The sequence below is a fragment of the Thunnus thynnus genome, chromosome 23, assembly GCF_963924715.1.
Source record: "Thunnus thynnus chromosome 23, fThuThy2.1, whole genome shotgun sequence".
In the NCBI taxonomy this organism is placed as follows: Eukaryota; Metazoa; Chordata; class Actinopteri; order Scombriformes; family Scombridae; genus Thunnus; species Thunnus thynnus.
The window spans coordinates 14,071,022-14,091,556 of record NC_089539.1 but is presented as its reverse complement, the minus strand read 5'-3'; the positions used below and the strand labels follow the sequence as shown (position 1 = coordinate 14,091,556).

Here is a 20,535-nt window from a genome sequence, read left to right as displayed (position 1 = left end):
TGAGGAACAACTTTATTAGTTGACTGACGCGTTTCAGCTTGTGGTCTTCATCAGGGTCATCCATGGAGTGTAGTATGGTAACTTCCACAAAGCCTGACAAAACAGGGACTGAAATAAAAGCAATGGTCCCAGGTTTTACTCATGGACTAGAAAAGAAATTGATGAGAACAGACTCACCCTCTCCTGGTGTGTGTTTGTGGTTCTCTCGCTCGCTTCTCTCCCTGTCGCTTTCCTTAATGGCTGAGCAGCAACTGTGACAATATAAAAGTTATTACTGATGAATCATTAACACTAACTACTAACTTTGAAATCCTGCTTTGTGAAATACCCCTAGTTTTCCCACATGTTGATCAAACAATCACAACAACAACAATTAGAACTTTAGTTGTCCTTCAAATGAAGGCCTTGATCCCCCCTGGGAGGCTGCCTCTTGCTGGCCTTGCCACTGGCCACCCTCCAGTGTACCATCCTGCAAGTTTCTGCTGGCACTTCTGCAAAATTTTGTTAGTCTGGTGCCCCCCACTCAGATTAGCTGACTCTCCAGGTTTGCCTGTCATCATCATCAGTCTCCTCATCACTAATAAGGCATGCAGGGACGTCTTTCAAAAACCTGCAGTCCTCCTCATTAAGCACTTGATCTGTCACAGCTTTGCGTGCATTCAGAAGCTGACAAGAAAACAAATGTTCAAGGAACATTGCACTTGCGTCTTTGTGATTGCGAGTGGCAAGTGTTAGGTTGATGTGATTACCTATGTGGTGAAGACACAGGTATTTATAAATATTCTCAGCAATGTTTTGTTTTTGTTGTTGTTTTTTACACATTTATAAGCCTAATTTTATACAGTGCGTTTTATTTAAGTATTATCAGCTTTTTTTTTTTTTTTTTTTTTTTTTTACAATTTTATAAGCCTAATTTTATTTCCCCCAATGGCTGGTATATTATGAAACCATTATGAATTCCTCCCCCTGGTAAACGTTCATTTTAATTACATATGGAAAATAGCAAAAAATAGAGAACAATCTTGAATCCATTTTATAGCAATAGATCTATTGTAAGAATTGATTTTTGATTTTTGTTTGTTTTTTTTCTGTTTTGTTTTTTTTTTTTAACTTTTGAGGGTGTTTGCAATAATTCCTACTTTATGTTTTATGTACTTATCTATCTAATATCAACTGTACAAACAACTCCTTACTGTTTTGGTTGAACGAGATCGCTGGCTGCCATGTTGGCTCTCTCTCATCCAATCACAAGTTGTGTTATTGGGTGGTGAACTGCGCGCAAAGAGCTGAACCAATGACTGTTGCAAAATGGCGTATCGCCGATTTACAAACGTCATGAAGGACCTATTTCGCCCCCTGAGCATTTAGAAATCTACTGAAACATGGACGCGACCTTCAGAGAGTAAATAATATGTCAAGATAGTTATCTGAAGTTTACTGAGTTACGTAAAGACATGTTCCTACATCCTGAGCACTTTACCATTGGAGCAAGCGCATATTACGCATATAGTGAAACGTGATTTATCCTGTATTATGTTTTATTCTGTTGTTTTCCATAAAAAAAAAAATCAACAACCCATAAAAACAAACCAAGAAACAAGTTTTGATTTTAAAAAAATGTAAATAGTTCTGTTTTACTGTGTAGCAGAGATTTTATGAATAGAGATTTCATTTAATTTTTGTTTGTTCTTCATCTGAGGCCTTGAGCTACGAATGTGAAGATAGTAATCATTTGCACATAGTTTGTTTTTGTGGAAAATGGATAAAATGTTGAAAAAATTCAAATGCCGTTTTACTTTTTCTTTTTGACTTCATGGTCTCATAACTTGTTATTATGTCATGTGATATCACTGCAGCATACATATTGAAATAGCTCATGTGCTGAAAAAATTACACCAGTTACTTGCTTGTAACTTACAGTACTGAATTTATACAAATGGCTATATATTAAGACAGTCAAGGCACCAGCAATGGGAAACAAAATGACCCAGACACCAGACTCACTTTTTTCAGAACCTCCAAGAGTCCGCTGCTTGGGGGGCACCACAAATACAAAACTTTGGAATTCGTGAATATATTTACACCTTTACTTATTCTTTGGTATCCTTTGAACAGCACTGTGATGCCAAAATAGTAAGACAAAAGTCTAACTTTACACTGCAATGAAGCATGCAAACAAGACAGTATTTCAATTAACTTGTTCTGCTTTGCATCCACCACAAAATGTTTGTTTTATTCAAGACACCCAACAATAGTGATTTCAGTCACTAGATTTAATCACTGGAATACATCAAGTCAATGGTTTGTAAGTATAAAAACAGTAAATCACAATTTACAATACACTTGGAAAACTATTGGTGCGTTAAAAAATGTTACATCTGGGTGATGTGTTTACTGTTTGGTTAAAACGATCACTATAACATTACAAACATCACATTTCAAGCATTTCAATTCTCAGGAATGAAATGAAAGGCTTTATTTTGAAGAAAATGATAAATAACACTGAGCTACGGTTGCACCAGGTCATTACAGTCTTGCAATACACTTAAAATCACACTAGATGGAGCCAAAGACTGTGATGGTAGATGTCTCCTTGGCTGAATGCCATATTTACTCTGATTTTTATGTTTTTATTGTCTTGTTTAATTGATTAGTCAATTGGTCTATAAAATGTCAGAAAATAGTGAAAAATGTCGATCACTCTTTCCCAAAGCCCATGATGCAACTTAAAATGTCTTGTTTTGTCACGACCAACAGTCCACAACCCAAAGACATTAAATTAAATATCATAGAGGCTAATGAATCCAGAAAATATTCTCATTTAAGAAGTTGGAACCAGGAGAGTTTAGCATTTTTTCTTTATGAAATGACTCCAAACCATTGATCAATTATTAGAATAGTTGCAGATTAATTTTCTGTCGATCGACGAATCGTTGGAGCCCTAATTCCTCCATATATAAGTGTTACCTTAAAGTAAAAGAAAACAGTAAAATCCTGTACATCTGATCTGCTTCATTCTACAATGTTTTTGGCCAGGGATTAATTACTAAATGGAGAGCACAAAATAGTTATATTAAGTTAAATTAGTTTTTTTTTTTCTCCATGGCATTAGGTAGTAATACGTATTTAATACATGTAGTTACATAATCAGAATGTGCAAGGTGGATACATGATGAATGCATTTATTGTATCAATAATCTTGTTCATCTGTTGTTTCTTTGAATTTTAGTAAACGATTGTGAGCATATAACGTGTCCAAAAAGGTGATGTAAATTATGAGATGGTACTCTGAATATTATGTTTTGATCACTTTATGTGAGAGCCATTGAGTCCAGTGTCCACAATTCATTTTTTATTTATTCATTTCTTTAATGAGCAAGTTTTGTTTTTAAATGCTAAATCTGGCCTGCTCGGGCCAAAACATATCTGATAAATGAGTTGCATGAGATTTATTACGGGGCCAATGTTTAAAGGGAAATTACTAAATGGAGAGCACAAATTAGTTATTTCTTTCTCAATGGTTCAGTATGAAAACATTGCTAATATATCAATATGAAGAATTAGATTTATCATGAGAAGAAGCCTATGATCTATAATTTCATTGCGACTTTGAATAAATATGGATTATTATGGGGGGAGGGAGGAGGGGAGGTGGGTACGTGTCGGGGGCGCGCACTACACCGTCGTGACGTCACAGGAGCGCCCGAGCCGTGGGGAAGCCACCAGTGGTAGAGCTGGCAAAGACGGAAAAGAGGGAAAGATAGACAGAAGAGATAGACAGCAGAGAGAGAGACAGACACAGACGAAAGGGAGCGTTTCACCTCGGCTGACCGACTGTTACGTTACGAAGCGTCAATTAAAGGTTTGACAGCGGCGGAATAACTGAAGAGGATATGTGACTGGCCCTTTTTCTTCTTCTTCTTCTTCTTCTTCTTCTCACACAGAGCGTATTTCACAACCGAGGGGCAGCAGTAACGTTACTGCTTGAAGTGAACCCAGCCGCAGTGAGTATTGTTGAACTTCAGTATGAGTGTGTGCGTGTACACATGCATGTATCATTACATAGGCTACGTATGTGTGTGCGCGTATGTGTGTGTGTATGTGCGTGTGCGTGTGTGTGTGTGTGCGTCTCATGTTGGGCACTTCTCGTCCTACCTCACATGTCACTGTTTTGTGTGGCTCGTTGTTGCAGCCGGGAACATCAGCAATAACATAATTAAAATTTGATGCCTACTTTGAGGTACAGCAGTTTCAGGTCAGCTGTTACATTAGAGCAGTACTCGATGTTTTGTCCAGACTGTCATTACGATACATTTTGTTTTTTGTTATTTTGTTTGCAGGCGACAATACAGCAACGCTTCCCCCCGTTGTGTTCAATAAACCATTATAGCTGTACAGCCCGAGGCTTTCCCGGGAATAGCAGGCTAATAACACTATGTCTCGTCTCTGTACCTCTAAATGCGATTATCAATCTGTTCACTGTGTTGCGGGCGGCAGATGAAGTGCTGCTGACAGCCGTGTGTATTCTCAGAGCCACATAATTGCCATCATATTCCTATAATATTCTTTTACAGCCCCAATTGAGTGACCTTATTCTGCTTTATGGTAGGTTTATGTCCTGTGGTATCGTCATAATATGCCTTTAGGGGCTTCAAGTGAGCCTTTGTTGCTCAAGTTTAGTTTTCATCTCTTGCCATAATGGAGTCTTTTTAGTTGTGTTGTGAAGGGGTCTATAAAGTTCTCTCTCTTTTGAACTGTTTCAGGCCTTTTTTTTTGTATATAAATGATGTTTTAAATGCTGCCATGTTTGCACTGGACTGTCAACAGCCACGTCTTTCCCAGCTGTCAGACAGCAAGCATAGCCACTCGGTCGAAAAAAAAAAAGAATGACATCGTGTGTTTTGCAATGCTCAAGGGGGGGAGAGAGAGAGAGAGGGAGAGAGAGAGAGAGAGAGGGAAAGGGTGTGCTGGGAAGGGGGTGTACTGAAGGGGGGGGGGGGGGGGGGGTGGAAGGGTGGTGGTGGTGGGTGGTGGGTGGAGGGGGGGACGCCGTGATTTCCTCCGTGTTCCGCCCACAGCTCCATGTCTTTGCACCGCCCCTCCTCTGGGAACAGCGAGTCAGAGCTGCTTCCTTCCACCGGCTACTGTAAACACTGGACATTTTTAAATGTCCTCTCATGCTATTGGGAACCTCTACTGTTTTAGAATGTATTTTAATATTATTTTTAAACTTAGCATGGCCTGGCCCTGTATATCTTTCTGAACTTTTGATCCCCCAGTGAACCTTTCTGCACTGAGAGCCCTCTGACTCCTCTGCCTCCAGGCTCAACATCAAAGGTAAAAACTTTTGCCTTAAGGTCTCAAGACCGTGGAACAACACGAGGAACGTACCCTGACAAAGACAGTGGCTCGTTTAAATCACTTCCCAGAACTCCCTTTTATCTCAAGACCATCGAATCTTCGGCGCCTGGTTTGTTATTTATTTCTTTTATTCAAGTAGTTTTATCACTTTGCCAGGGGTAGGAGTTATTTCTATCACCTCATTGTTTAAAGATAGATGGATAGATTTTTTCAGGGGATGCTGAGGTCACCTTCTCAACTCACTTCATCCTTATTTAACCCGGCAAGCCGACTGTATGAGCACATTCCTCTTTACATGACCAGCCTGGGGGAGTCACACTCTCACTTCCATTAACTACTACACACTCCTGAATTAGTTTTGTGCTTCCCTGCCTTAGTGTTAATTGTCAAGTCTCAACGGTACATTTTTCATATTTGTTATGTAGGCGGCACACAGGATTAGATAAATGTGTGTGTGCATGTGGATCGCATTGGTGTACTTTTTGTGCATCAACGTGGATGGTGTGTGTGCGTCTTTTAGTCCGTATGGGTGTGTGTTAACTCCTGATTGTATGTGCGTTTTGTTTGCCCATCCTGCACCTCCGATTAATTTCCTGAGGTACACAATAGACTGGAGCTGATGCTATCGGCCTCTTATCAGTGTTGCGCTTTCCAGTGTCTCAGCCATGTTATATGTCTTATCGCTGATTGGACCAGTGGCACACAGTGAAGTTACAAGTAGCACAGTCACGCTGGTGAGGCAAAATCCGTATCTGGCTCAGACATCTTCTGCCTAACACATTATTCAGTGTCACAGACTGCTAATATATATATTTTTTCCTCCCAAGTGTAATTGGTTTGCTCAGTTAATTGAAAAAACTCCAGTGCAGTTTGGGCAATTCCAATATCCTGTGTGCAGGATTAGTTCATTTTTCTACTTCAAGGAAAGATGTTGCACGTGGTCTGAGAAAGGCCAAACTGTCTGAACCACAAATCAAGTTTTACAAGTGAGAAAAACTTTTTTAATGATTGCAAATGATTTTTTTTTTATCACATAATTTCCAGGAATAGGTCCTGTCTCTACATGTCTTGCAATTCAGTTAAAAATGCATAAAGCAGTTGACAGCTGCTATTATGATTTGTCATCAATATCATGCCCTGACATGGAGACAATATCTTGTGTGAAACTATGCCAAACCACTAATGATATATTACTTTAACCCAATGGCGGCATTTGATGAGTTATGCATTCCACAGCAGCACAAAATAGTTCCTAGTAAACCTAAATGAATCATAAACAAGTGAGAAATTGTGCTGTGAGTGACCTCGACAACACATGAGCTGCTGCATAGTTTTGCTTTTGTCTTGTATTTAATATGAAGTAACAGTAATACTATTGAGGAGCAAATAGCTGTCTGATTTCAGATGCATTGGCCTGATAAAGCGTCAGTAAAGCTGAATGTGGTGAACGGCGGGTCATCACTGTAAATCTTCAGAAGGCGTAGGTGCAGAACAAGTACCGCTCTCCCCTTCAGCAGGGCTGTTGAGATGATTTTCAGTGAGATGTGTAGACAGCACCAGTGAGTCCTTTCCAGCCACATCATATCACAATGAGCCTGACAGGAACAGAGAGTAATGGAGAACGATAATATTCAGCATTAATATAATGTGTTTTTATGAGCCCCGATCCCCAGGCGATAGACGAACTTTGTCAAATTCAGCTCCCCCGCTCTGAAACACCAGCTGGCTAAGTATAGGTTGAGTGGTGTGTGTGTGTGCGCATTTTGTATTGTGCGGTGTGATAGACGGATGTGTGGTTGTCACATAAATAGAACAGGCTGAACACCTTCAGGAATGCTGATGGAGAAAAAGAGAGGCACTGAGCGTAAGTGACAGCATCTGGGAGACAAGTGGGAGTCAGAGAGGGAAAGAAGCAATTAGAGGTAGGAGACAGCACAATGGGAAGAAGAAAATAAGGAATACAGGTGGAAGTATTTGAATCAAACATCGTCCATCTCTCATATTAGAACCTTCTGTGTAAAGAGGACTTAGTGCTGCTACCCGTCATATCTGAAAAGCTCCATGGTTACCTCTGTGTCTTTTGTTATGAGTTTTGAGTTTTCTAAGTCTGTTTTCTGCTGCGCCACCACATATTGGATATCTGCACAAGTACAGTTACTTTGGCATTCAACCATGGAGACTTTCTTGGTAGCCCAGTGTGATATTCTAGGATTTTATGAGGTTTAAGACAACATTGTGTGTGTGTGTGTGTGTGTGTGTGAGGAGGAAGGAGTGTGTTGAGGAAAGATGACACAAGCAACATGTTTGTTACTGCAGGAACAGTCCAGGGAGGTAGTGGATGGAATACAGGGCGTTGTGTGTATCGGTGTTTCCTGTATTATGTCAAATGCAGAATGCCAAAAGTACCAGGATGTCCTACTATATCCGGTCACATTTTATTGTTTGCAAGCCAGCTTGCTTTTCTGGCTATCCTGACCCACAATCCTCTGTGCAGTGGAAGATGCGTCACATTGACTGAGCCGCCGAGAGAGAACAGACCAATGACGACGCACTGACACAGAAGCCGCAACGACAGATGAAGTAGTACGTCCCAGTTGTATGTATGTAGCATGCATACTGTGTGCAAAAGTACGTACTTTGTAAGGGCAGCTGCAGTACGTACTAAAGGTAAAAAGTAGAAGTATGAGATTTGGACGCAGCATCAGTCTTATAGGGCTGGCCCCGCTGTTGCAATGCAGCCAAAAAGCAGCGAAGCTTTCAGTTATAGATGCTCCAGTCAGGTTTTTCCTTACAATCCTGATTTTGCAACAGTGAAATTAGTCTATTTTAGTTTAATTAGCGTATTGATCTCTTTAGAGCTGAAACCATAAGTCGATTAATTGATTCACAGGAAATTACTCTGCTGCAATTTTGATAATTGTTAAGACTCTCTTTTAAGTAATAATAAATAAATGGCAAAAAACCCCTCCCTGGTTCCAGCCTCTCAATCATGAATATATTCTAGTTTTCTTTGTCTCCTGTGATAATAAACTGAAAATCTTGGATTTTTGGACTTGTTGGTCAGACAAAACAAGACATTTGAAAATGTCACCTTGGAAAATTGTGATGAACATTTTTTGATCAAATGATAAATCGAGAAAATAATCTGTAAATGAATTGATAACGGCAATAAATGTTAGTTGCAGCACTAGATCTGATCACAACTGCCATAATTTATTTTACCAAGAAATCCTATATATGCACAGTGGCATATTAAGTAGCATTGCACGACAAACATGCCATCTACTCACTAGCTTTTCTGGAGCTTTCAACTGCAGCAAACATCTGCTAATGAAGATTGTGACATGTGGTTGAGAAAAAAGATTTTTTTTTTTCATCAAACTACTTTTTCCAAAACCAAGATTGAACTTTTATGAACCCGAATGTTTCAGTGTTTAACAGATGTTTCTTACAGTGGCACCATATTTCTTTTTCACTTTCACCTATGTGTGAAAATGAGAGAGGGATGCTGCCCTGTTGACAGACGGGTCGAGGACAGTCATATGCTGGTGTTTGCTGGATCTCATGATGTCTACTGCGTCAGAGGTGTGTGTGTGTGTGTGTGTGTGTGTGTGTGTGTGTATGTGTGTTACCAGTCCTCCTCACTTGAAAGTGCAGATTCAGTGTGGTGGCTTCATGTGAAACTCTGCGCTCAAGGTTATTATTTGTATCTGACTCTCAGTTCTGTTTGCGGTCCCTCACCCCCGCCACCCTCTCAGGGTCTGAAAACACCACAAATAAATTTTATTGATGTGACCTACAAAACTTTTGAAAACACTTCATGGTGTGTTGTGGTTTCCATGAGCTCCTCAAGCCAATAAAAATAAAAAGTCTAAGTGTGTGTTTAGCCATGTGATAGATGATAATGTGTCAAGAGTGTACCCCGCCTCTTGTCTGATGCATGCTGGGACATGGTCCAGCTCCCTTTGACCCAGATGGATAGAAGTTGATGAATGTGTGTATTTTAACTTGTTGTACATGTAGCTTGAGCTGGTACAGCAAATTTGTAGTTTGTGTGTCAACAAGATCTTGTATCTCTTTCAGACTGAAGCAATGACCCAGGTAAAATAAAGCTAATGCTAAATTATGGTATTTTGAATGTTGCTGTGAATCTCCACTGGGAAAAATCAGAGCGGGTGCATTTTCTTTTCTACAACCTTTCACAAGAGAGGGGTAAGTCATGGCTGAAAAAGAGCCTTGTGTGTGCTCTATAAATGAGTAAATGAAGGCTTAAAAAAAGCTAGACGTACATTATTTTTTTGCATCACAGGGAGAATTGGGACACGAGCATGTACATTATCTACAGGTCAGCAGGTCCACAGGGGAGGAGGAGGAATGCCCCGAACACACACACACACTCTCTCTGTCTGTCTCTGCAGTCTCATGTTGGCTTCAAATGAAGCATTAGATGTGTGTGTGTTGTTAGTGACATGATCACTCATGGCTACTCATGTGTGTCCGTCTGTGTGCATCTGTCATATATCTACTGTATACAGTATGTATGTGTGTCGTTTGACTGATTGTGCAGATCTGCACAGTTGTTTGTGTGTGTGTGTGTGTAGCTGTGTGCTAGAGGCAGGGTCCTGGCCTGTATCTATCCAGGTGTGTGTTTTTGGCCTCAGGGGAGATAGAGCAGATGGTCCCTGCTTCTGTTTAAGTGTATGTGTGTGTGGTTGTAAGTGACTGGCTGTCAGAAGCATCTCCCCGGCCAAAGATCTGTGCGCTGCTTAACATTTATTGGAAAGATACACTTCTGCAGGTCTGGGTCAGGTCCCTAAGTAGAGGTGCGGGGAGATAAAACTTGTAATTTTTTTCCCCCCACCCATATTCTGCCTCTAATTGGCTCTGACCCTGATTTTACCCTTACCATCTCACTTCTCATACCTAGACCTAACCAACCAATGAAGGCAATGAGTACTAGCCAATCAGAGGCAGAGTAGGGCAGGTCTTCGCAGAATGCGGGTGGGGAAAAAAATTAAGGCGATTAAAACAAGTCAACCAAAGGGTTGCACAGTTAAATGTTAACTATTGTATTTTTTTAACTATTGTTAAGAATTTGCAAGAGGCCGCGTGTCGAAGGAAAGATATTTCAGACAAATTACTCAACGAGAGATGTGGAATCTCAGCGAACAAGCAAAATATTTAAAAAAGGCTTCATATTTTAATGTAACCCATTCATGTTTGCCAAAGTAACTGTACCCATGTTTTTCTGTTCTGTTACTACAACAACTATTGAGAACGATGAACTGATGTGAATCTCGTCATCACATTCGTCATCGCAATCACGGTCTCTTGATTACTTTTGACTGTTATGTAATATAAGCAATACTGGAAATTGGCCTAGACACTTATGTAAACATTAAATTTAAGCTAAAGAGTGAACGTGAATGCAGCAGAAGAAAAAAAGTTTGAATTCCTAGATCACTGAGGTTACATGCATTAGTGCAGTATTAAGGAGTGTTAAAGTCAACAGCACAGTATGTAAACACTAGAGGGTAAATATTTCTGCACTCTATGAATTGTCATGTGTTGCAGAGAAGAAAGAAGCCAAATAGATTTTCATTCTTGTACGTGTGGTAAATTTGGGTCATTCTAGTAATGGGAGAGTGTGGATCAGATGGCCAGTGTCTGTCTACTGGCCTGAGGATGACATCACTGTCTCTTTGGATACCGGGACAAAGGACTGTTGGCCGGCTGCCTGTACATTTTAAAATTGCATTTTTTTTTTTTTAGAAAAAACTGACACAGTAACTGACTCCAGATATAGTGCATGAGGCTGCATATCATACTTTTTTATATATTTATCCAGCATTTCTGAGTATTAACACCAAAGTTTTTAAATGTCTGTCTAAATGTTGCTCTCCACCTTTCAAATGCTGCACTGTTAATCAAAGTGCATAGTGTACAGTGGGCAACAACCTTTGAGACATTTATTAGCAACATGTTTGAGCTCCTGTTTAAAAATCATGTGCCAAAGAGAATAGAAATATTACTGATATATACTGATTACTGTTTGAATGGAGTACACAGAAGGGCATGATGGTTAAAGAATGTCATGAAAAGTAGGAATGACATGTTTAATTATTTTTTCCAGCTGTGTTAATAATAAGGTGTCTTTGACCTGATTGACTTAATCAATTGTAATATTTAGAATATTTATATTACCCAACACACATGCACTGAAACACTATTAACAGGCTATAAAAGCGTGACACTATTTCATGGTGTGTCTGCTTTATATGATACGTAGCATTAGAGTTTACATTTCTGGCATCTACCGTTGCTAATCCTTCTATCCAGTGTGACTCATAATTAACAGGGATGGGACAGATGGGCCTTTATTTATCTTTTTTTTTATTTTATGTTTTCTTTCCACATTATTATTTCAAAATGAAATTGGATAAATAACAAGATTTAATTGACTACATTTAAAAAAAACCATGGATTATTCTATTTATAATATGTGTTATTCATACAGCAGGCAAAGTGATTATTAGCTTGTATGATAATAAGTCAACTGATTGAATCTTATCTGGAGTTTATTACAGCTTCAGGACAGTAACTTTGATGTAGTTGCCAGAGGTTTGGACAGAATGTGATCTGAAGAAGAGGGCGTAATGGGCGGTGGAGAGACAAAGCAGCCTGTGTGATCATATGAACTGACACATCGGGTGATGCTTGTGGCTGTGGCCGAGTTTGTGGAAGCCAATGCAACATGTTGTTGTGATTCTGCCCCCTTACTTTGAACTGAATGTGTTTACAGGTCAGTGAGTTTTGGTTATCCTTGATTGATTTTTGGCAAAGAGAGCAGATACAGCGCGGCATTCATGACCTAGATATGGAGAGAGTTGTGAGAGATGGAGGGTGGGGGGGGTGGTAGCAGTGTGCACAAACATGAGTAACCACCAATATGCATTTATGGTTTATAATATCAGTGTTTAAATGCATAGAAGTTGTAAATGATGTCCTTGCCATATGATATGATACTACAGTACTGTACATGCATCAGTATCGGGGAACACGCTCTGCCCTGTAAGCTCTTCTTTAACCTGATGTTAACCTACAAGAAGATTCATGGCAGTTTTACATCTGGCTGCTCAGTGTGCTATGAAGCTTGTCTGCTACACACGGGATACACTGATCTGAGACGCCGGATTGGCAGCAATGCCGGTACTGACCTTATTAAGCGGATCGGGTATTGGCAGACATGACTGATCCAGGTTAAATACAGTTTTCTTTGTCAATGTCATTATAACATCCAGTGTTCCCGCCATCCTCTATTATAGTCATTCAGTCATGGAAGGCTGCTGATTTAGTTTTACCTTTTACCTTAACAATATATACAGATTTACAGACCTTAAATCTGGAAAAAAGAGGTTTCAAAATAGGTATCAGAGGAGAAAAAGATGGATTGGTGCATCCCTACTAGAGCTGCAACAATTAATCTGCAACCATTTTGATGATTCATTGTAGAAAAATGCCAAAAACTTGCTGTTTTCAGCTTCTCAAATGTGATGATTTAATGCTTTTCTTTGAAATATTAAATTGAACATCTTTGGGTTTTGGACTGTTGGTCGGACAAAACAAGTCATCTGAAGATGGCACCTTTGACTCAGGGTAATTGTAACAGTCAGATCAATCGATTAATTGAGAGAGTCATCGGCAGATGAATCGATAATGTAAATAATTGAAAATAATTGTTAGTTGCAGCCCTAATCCCTACTAGACACACAGCTTGTAAGTACTGCGATGTGACGCTGCAGCAAACCGCTTTAGCCATGCTAGCCAGATGGGATGACAGCGTCAGTCTGCTGGTCTTTTTGTTGATATATCAATCATACTATCAAGTGCACATTGCCAGAGCCCAAAAGGATGTTTTTAAATTGTATTTAGTCTAAACAACAGTCTAAACAACAGTCAAAACACCCAAAGAGATTCAACTTCAATACATATGAATTGAAGAAAAGTAAGAAAATCATTGAATTTTCTTTTTTCGTCTCTACAACAGCGCACAAAGAAAATACTGTACACACAGACTTGAAACTAGTCTGTGTCACAAAAGTAGGTCAATCAAAACCATAACATGGTCAAAACCTACAATATGTCTGTTTTTCTGATCACTAAGTCTTTGTCTCTTTCTTCCTTTCTCTCCAGGTGATCCCATCATCCCCGAGCCTTGTGGATTAACTTGCTGCCTTCATCTAAAAGAATGCTGTATTGATTACTGCTTTCTAACAAAGCTCATGGATTACAGTGAGGGTGTTGGAAAGGCTTTGATCACAGCTATGTCAACACTGCATCAAGATATTTCAAGTCAAGAAGGAGTACAGTAGAAGACTGACAGGAGTTTGTGTTTTCAGCTTTTACTCTTTGCATTTCAGATTTTTTTTCTGGACATCAATTTTCAATTTATTGCTTCTACTGATCTCCTTGTGTAATTTTATGTTGTGAGCACACAGGCCCCTAACCACGTTTACTCTAGGGCTGTCTGTTTGTTCATGAGTATATCTCCCTGGACACCAGCTGACTCTCTGGACTGTTGTATCACCCCATACCTTTTGACCTTTTGCACCTGATACATCAATTTGATCCAGACACTCTTTTATTTCTACAGTATAAACCCCATATTCTCTCATCATGTACGGTAGCTCACGTTCCGTCTCCAAGCTGGATGTTGTTGGATCCAATGGTAACGGGTCAGTGTCCGGGAGTCCTGGCCGTTCCCCACGACTCCCTCGCTCCCCCCGCCTAGGACATCGGAGAAACAGCAGCAGCAGCTCCACCGGTGGACTTACTGGCTCCGGTAAAACCTTGTCCATGGAGAATATTCAGTCTCTTAATGCTGCCTACGCCACAGGCGGTCCTATGTATTTCACTGATACAGCTGAAGACCCAGTCGGCCTTGGGAGTCTTGGTAGTGGGCTGAATCCCTCGCTGCCCAAAAGCACCATGACGCTGGGCAGGGCCGGGGCCAGGGTTCCCTACGGGGTGCGAGCTGCCATCATGGGAAGCACTCCCAATATAAACAGTGGAGGTGGCGGTGCGGTTATGCCCAGTGATGCAATAGCATTCGGTGGGGAGATGCAAAGCCAGCCTGCACAGGCTGCCACTGTGCCCCACTCCATGAGACAGGTGAGGCACTGATTTGTCTTTGATTTTTTTCACTATTTTTATATCATTATTTCATTAAAGCTTATACTGCACGAAATTTGGTCATTTTGTCCCTCTGTTTGGGCAGTGTATGTCTAAGATCTATACCACTCTAGACAGATAAGCCCTAAGAGGGTTAGCTTATCTTACCATAAAGACTGGAAACAAGGGGAAACGGCTCTGACGAAAGGTAATAAAATCCACCTCTAAAACCCACTAATTGATGTGTTGATTCTTATTTGTGTAATTTTTACAAAAACATGTACAAAAAAGTGTAAAACTGTCAAATTGCAGTTTTATGGAAGCATTATGTGCTGGACTATTTCTTGGATAGGAGCTGTAACTTCTCTGCTGATTAAATGGCCACCTCATGGTGACAATAAGACTCCAGCCAAGAAATAGTGCAGCACATAACCCTCCATAAAGCCACAAAGTGTTGATTTTACACTTTGGTTTTTTGCCTTTGGACAGAGCAAGGCTAGCTGTTTTTGATCTTTATGCTAAACTGCGCTAACCATTTCCTGGAACCAGCTTAATATTGAACAGATGGATATAAGAGTCATCTTCTCATCTCGCTCTTGGTGAGAGAATGAATAAGCATGTTCCCCAAAGGAAAATAGCTCTAAAAAAGAAGACAAAACTAAAGACCTCAAATGAAGTTTATTAAAAAAAAAAACAGACGGAAACGTGTGGATGAAATCGATTGAAAGTGAAGAACCTGAAATGCAAACAAAATATTATACGTACAAGTATCTCCCTCCTTCCTTTGTTTCTAATTATTTTTTGAACAAAAGAAATTCTTCATCTCCTCTTAACTCTTATGTTTACAGGTTCACAGGTTCGCCTCTATTGTATATCACGTGCATGTATGCTGTATTTTAAACCTGCTCTACCTTTGCACTTGCAATACTGTAAGACGCTCTGTGCACAAGTGTCAGCTGGATACTAAAATAACTCTTTCAAAAAACAAAACAGACTCTGCTTGTTGATTAAAAATTCATCCAAGATATTTTTAATTCATTAATGCACTACGGATCTGATGTCAAGTGGAATCAAACATTTTTTTATTGAGAGCAGCTTCTCATTAATATTGAAGTGAGGTGTGTGCCATATGTAGGCTTCTCTTGGAAAAAAAAGGCTTCAACATAAAATAACCTCTTGTGGGTTGATCATAAATATTTGCATGCATGTTTGGTCTTGACAAGTTATAATTACAGAAACAGTCTCAAAAGGTTGTGCATGCTGTATTTGAGGGGATTTCCATATTTAAGTTATGTTGTTCTGGGATCTGCTGTCACTAGCTGTTAACAGTGACAGATAAAATGTTTATGATGTAAGAATTGAGCGCAAATGCTCAACTATATGATATTACTGGGGTCACATTTTTCTGAGTTGTACTGTGTGTGTGTGTGTGTGTGTGTGTGTGTGTGTGTGTGTGTGTGTGTGTGTGTGTGTGTGTGTGTGTGTGTGTGTTCGTGTGTGTGCTACCAGGTGAGGGAGGGCGCCATGTCAGACCTACAGACACAACTAAGAGAAGTGCTGAGAGAGAATGAACTTCTACGCAGAGAGGTAAAGACACTTGCACACAAACACTTACTAAGACCAAGATAGACCCTTTCATTTCGCAATTTATGGTATTTTACCTTGCTCTTTGTTTGTTAGATCATAAACAGTAATTAAATTATAACCTAATAATCACAATCTAGTGTTCTAAATTGAGACATTTTGGAGAAGGAGCTCAGAAGGAAAGTCCTAATTAATAAAAATACTAAATGTGTATTAAATTCAAAATGTTGAATGTTCTTGTAGCTGGAAGCTAAAGAGTCCAAGCTGAGCTCCTCTATGAACTCTATCAAGACATTTTGGAGTCCAGAGCTGAAGAAGGAGAGAGCGGTGAGGAAGGATGAAGCCACAAAGATGGCCGTCTGGAAGGAGCAGTACAGAGTGGTGCAGGAGGAAACACAGGTAGGTACAAAAGCGTGTGTGTGTGTGTGTGTGTGTGTGTATTTCTGTGGGACACAATATGCTATACAATATATTTAGATTGTCTTTGCTTGTAGCTCAGAGTCAAAGCCAAGTAACAAATGAATAGGAATGGATGGAGCAATAAATCAATACCAATTTCCTGACCAGGGTTGGCTTAATTTCCTCATCATTGTAACTAATCCACAAGCTGCATTTTCTTCCACACTGAAAAAAATTGTAGAAATCCAAGTTAAAAAATTACCTCACTTCAGCCCAAACTACTGATATTTAGCTTTGGCTGGAGAAAGAGGTTTATCCCCACCAGGTAGCTCTGATTTCGTCGTTCTGCTCTGTGTGTCACACTGGCACAAACAAGAGCATATCCTGATAATTTTACGGAGCGTTCTGGTGGATTTGTCTCGCTGCTGCTGTGGCAAGACGGCCTCGAAGACGGGTAAACAGATGAAGCGGGCTGCCTGGTTGGGGACTCCCAGCTGTCTATTAGTTCAGAAGCCATCTGGATGAGACGGAGACACAGCTAGTCTGGTAGGAGGCTGGAATATTATACAAGAGATTACATGCACACATACACACTGGCAGTCACTCGCTGCCTCAAAGTGATTTATTCTCATGTATGAGTGCGTGTGCTTTCTCACTTAAGATGAAAACTCACATGCTGTCATCGTGAAACCAGCACAGAAAGTGTTCAGCCTCCTTAAATTAAGAAAATAATCACATTTACATTTCGGCCCTTAATAGGTGCTCTTATCGCTGCATGAGCGCGTTTATTTGGTGCTTTGATGTGACTCTCAAGACAAATGTAATGTGGAAAGAAATATGCGGAAAAGGACGGGAGGTTGTGAAATTACATCACCAGATATTAAATCACTCTCGCAGAAAAATATTCCTGCCAGTTTGGCGTGTGTGTGAAGTCTAAACGCGTGTGTTGTGGCTGCACATTTATTCAAAGTGATGCTGTGTGTGTAAAAGAGAGAGAACAAAGGCACAGATGATAAGTTGATCAATCTATCATGTAGTTGGCCTGCTGCCAGCCCTAGAAAAATCCTCAGTTGCTGTCACTCTTGCACACACACACACACTCCTCTTTGTGTGTGTGTGTGTGTGTGCTGTTATAGTGAACGAATACACACGTTAAGACATGTAAGAATATTTTCTGATCTCTCTAATGTCGGGAAATACGTGTTATAATCGCTCTCTCTTTCTTAATCTTTTTCACTTTCATTCCCTTTCTCTCACCCCTTTTAACCCAAGGCATCATTTTCATTTTCTGCTCACATTATCCCGTCACTTTCCTTCTCTTCAATCTTTTTTTCCCCTCCCTTTTTCTGGCTTTTCTATGTCCCTTTGCGCTTTTTTTTTTCTCTCCTCTTACTCATTCTCCCTCTCTTCGTCTATTTCTGTCATCACATGGTGAGTCAGCTCTCACTTTCTTTCTCCTCCCTCCCTCCTACCTTCTTTCTTCCCTCTCTTTCTTTCTTTGCCATCATTGTCGTGTTAGAAATCGAATTAAGTTAACTCCCAGTAATTTTGGGATATATACGTACAGACACACGTGTGCACACACACACACACACACACACACACACACACACACACGTGCAGGCTGGGTCACACCCCTGCTGAGGAATGTGCATCTCAACTCCACCCTTCCTTCTTGTCTCCCACCTTCTTTTCTCCACACTTCTTCGCCTCCTCCGTCATGCCCAGCCCGCTATCTTCACCTCTCTTCCGCCTGCCTACGTCTTTTTCCCTTCCTGCACTGCTCTGCGTGACTGCTTTCCTCTCATAACCCCACAATGTGTCACCATAGATTCCAAACCAAAATAACGACATTCTTATCTCATGTGGGCACTTGTTAGGTTCAGGTCTTTGCAAACAAGATCCAATAAATGATTTTTATAACACTGTCATACACATAAATGTCAATTTACTATCGAAATGTATATTTCTAAAACTCATTACAGTAACACAACTGTGATTCAGGAGTAATAATGAGACTTCAGTCCACTCTCATTTGTGTTTAATGGTTGTACTTGGTTCTTCTTAGTTTAGAGCTATGATTCTTCTTCTTATCCTTTATTTAACCAGGTAAAAGTCTCACTGAGTGACCAAGTGGCCAAGAGAGCATCAAAAATTAGATTAGTCATTTAAGTCACTTACCAGCCAAAAATGACAAAAAAAAATGTGCTGCTTTTCTTTCTTATATACAGTAGTTGTAAGTCAAATACCTTTTTTGTTTTTTACTGTTTGTTGGACAAAATTGGCAATTTAAAGATGCCATTATGGGCTCTGGGAATCTGTGATGAAATTACTGATTTCAAATAAATCAAGTAACAATAAATTGACTAATCAGTAATAAAAATAATCATTATTTGTAGCCCTAATTTTGTCATAGGCTTTATCAAAGCTGTGAATGCGATTTCTTGTTGCAATTTGAGCAGATTCATTTTTTAAACTTCTCTTTGGTTTAATACTTTTTCACTGTGGATGTTTATTACTTTGTTTTTAAATGTGTTTTAAAAAATAATCTATTTTTAAAGTTGCATTAAATGACTTTGTGGTCAGAGGAACACTGTAAACTCTTTTGGCAAACAGTTGTCTATTTACACATCCAGCAGACATGCAACATTTCCATTAATTTGCAGTCGTGTTTCTGTCCACCAATATTAACTCTTTTTCAGCTCTGGTTTGGACTCCACCAACTCCTGAGGGAAATATCTGGTGCTATCTGCTAAATGCTCCACTATGTTCACCAGATGGTTGCTAACTTTGTCTCTATACAGTCGTTTTTTCAGAGCTGAAAGCATCTGCCTCCTGTCACTGGAAATGACACTGATGAGAGCAGTAAGACTAAAACAAAACAATAAAGTTGTGGAGCTGTAAAACCAAAACAATGAGCTAAAAGATGCTAAAAGGCTCCATTGAGCTGAGGCTAACTGCAGTGTTAGGTGATAATCCTGCGTGGGTCGTCACTACGAACAATCCCTTTCACATAACACATAGTCATTGACATTGTTAATAAAAAATATTGATGATTGACCAGGCGACTTTGCAGATTGGCTGCTTGAAAACGTTGTTGGAAGATATCATACGGAACATCAGTAGACCACATAATTCATGTTCATGTTTACCAACCTTTGTGTATTTGTATTTACAGTATTTGCTCACAGCTGTTTTGGAGAAAGTTTTACATCGCTACACTCTGTTTGCAGAAAAGTGAAAAAACAAACAAAAAAAAAATTCATTTTGGCGTATATACAGTAGAAAACCTGCATGTCCGCAGTCAGATGGGAGGCACTTTTTTGTAGCTTCCCCACAGAGCTTTTAATTATTATCCTCTCCTTCTGTACTGCCAGTTGCTTTCTCTTCTTTCACCTCCCACATCCAGTAAATTTGTCTTACCACACCTTCCACTCATTGTCATTACACTCCCCATGTCTTTCTCATTAGTCTCTCTTTTTCTTTGTCTCACCATTACACCCACACTCTTAGACTTCCTCTCTTTCACGGTCCCCCTCTCTTTCTCTTCTCTCTCTCCTCGCTCTCCATCTGGGCCTGTGGAGTTGCTTTTGCCACAGAACTTAAATCAATAGAATGGACACACCCTGGTCTGACCAAATCTATTGATCTGAAAACGGATGCCCGCTCTGTTCAGCCTAACACTGCGGTCAGTGTTGTCTATCTTCTGTCACTTTTAGTGCACTGCCTGCCCCGCCTTAGTTTCTGTTGTGTGCATGTGAGTGTGTGTGTGAGTCTGTGCAGCCGATTCGTTCCACCTCTTTGATCACAGCAGGTTAGTACAATGTTTCACGCAGAAAGAAAGTGAAGCACGAACAAAAAAAAAAAAGCGATGAAGGAATGTCTGGAATGCTAAAGAAAAGCTTTATGTCTTTGTATCTGTCCTGCTATTTATTTTATTCTCATACATACAGTACATTACTTTTCTCTGTCTTTCTGTTTCTCTCTATCACAATTTTTGTCCGTTCCGCATTTCACTCC

General features: G+C 39.9%; 1 protein-coding gene across 6 annotated transcripts in view; it reads left to right on the top strand.

Moving 5' to 3' along the window:
* Positions 1 to 749: 749 nt before the first annotated feature.
* LOC137175527 (ELKS/Rab6-interacting/CAST family member 1-like) overlaps positions 750 to 20,535 on the top strand; it is a 138,714-nt gene continuing 118,928 nt past the window's right edge. For 3 of the 6 annotated variants that reach the window (XM_067581215.1, XM_067581213.1, XM_067581214.1), the window contains exons 1-4: positions 3,697 to 4,004; positions 13,555 to 14,532; positions 16,042 to 16,119; positions 16,360 to 16,515. In XM_067581215.1, the coding sequence (XP_067437316.1) occupies positions 14,038 to 14,532; positions 16,042 to 16,119; positions 16,360 to 16,515 (729 nt within the window). In that variant the 5' untranslated portion in view covers positions 3,697 to 4,004; positions 13,555 to 14,037. Of the gene's footprint in view, positions 769 to 3,696; positions 4,005 to 5,204; positions 5,338 to 5,452; positions 5,471 to 13,554; positions 14,533 to 16,041; positions 16,120 to 16,359; positions 16,516 to 20,535 lie in introns of those variants that run through there. The other 3 variants (XM_067581209.1, XM_067581210.1, XM_067581211.1) reach the window with 3 other exon arrangements.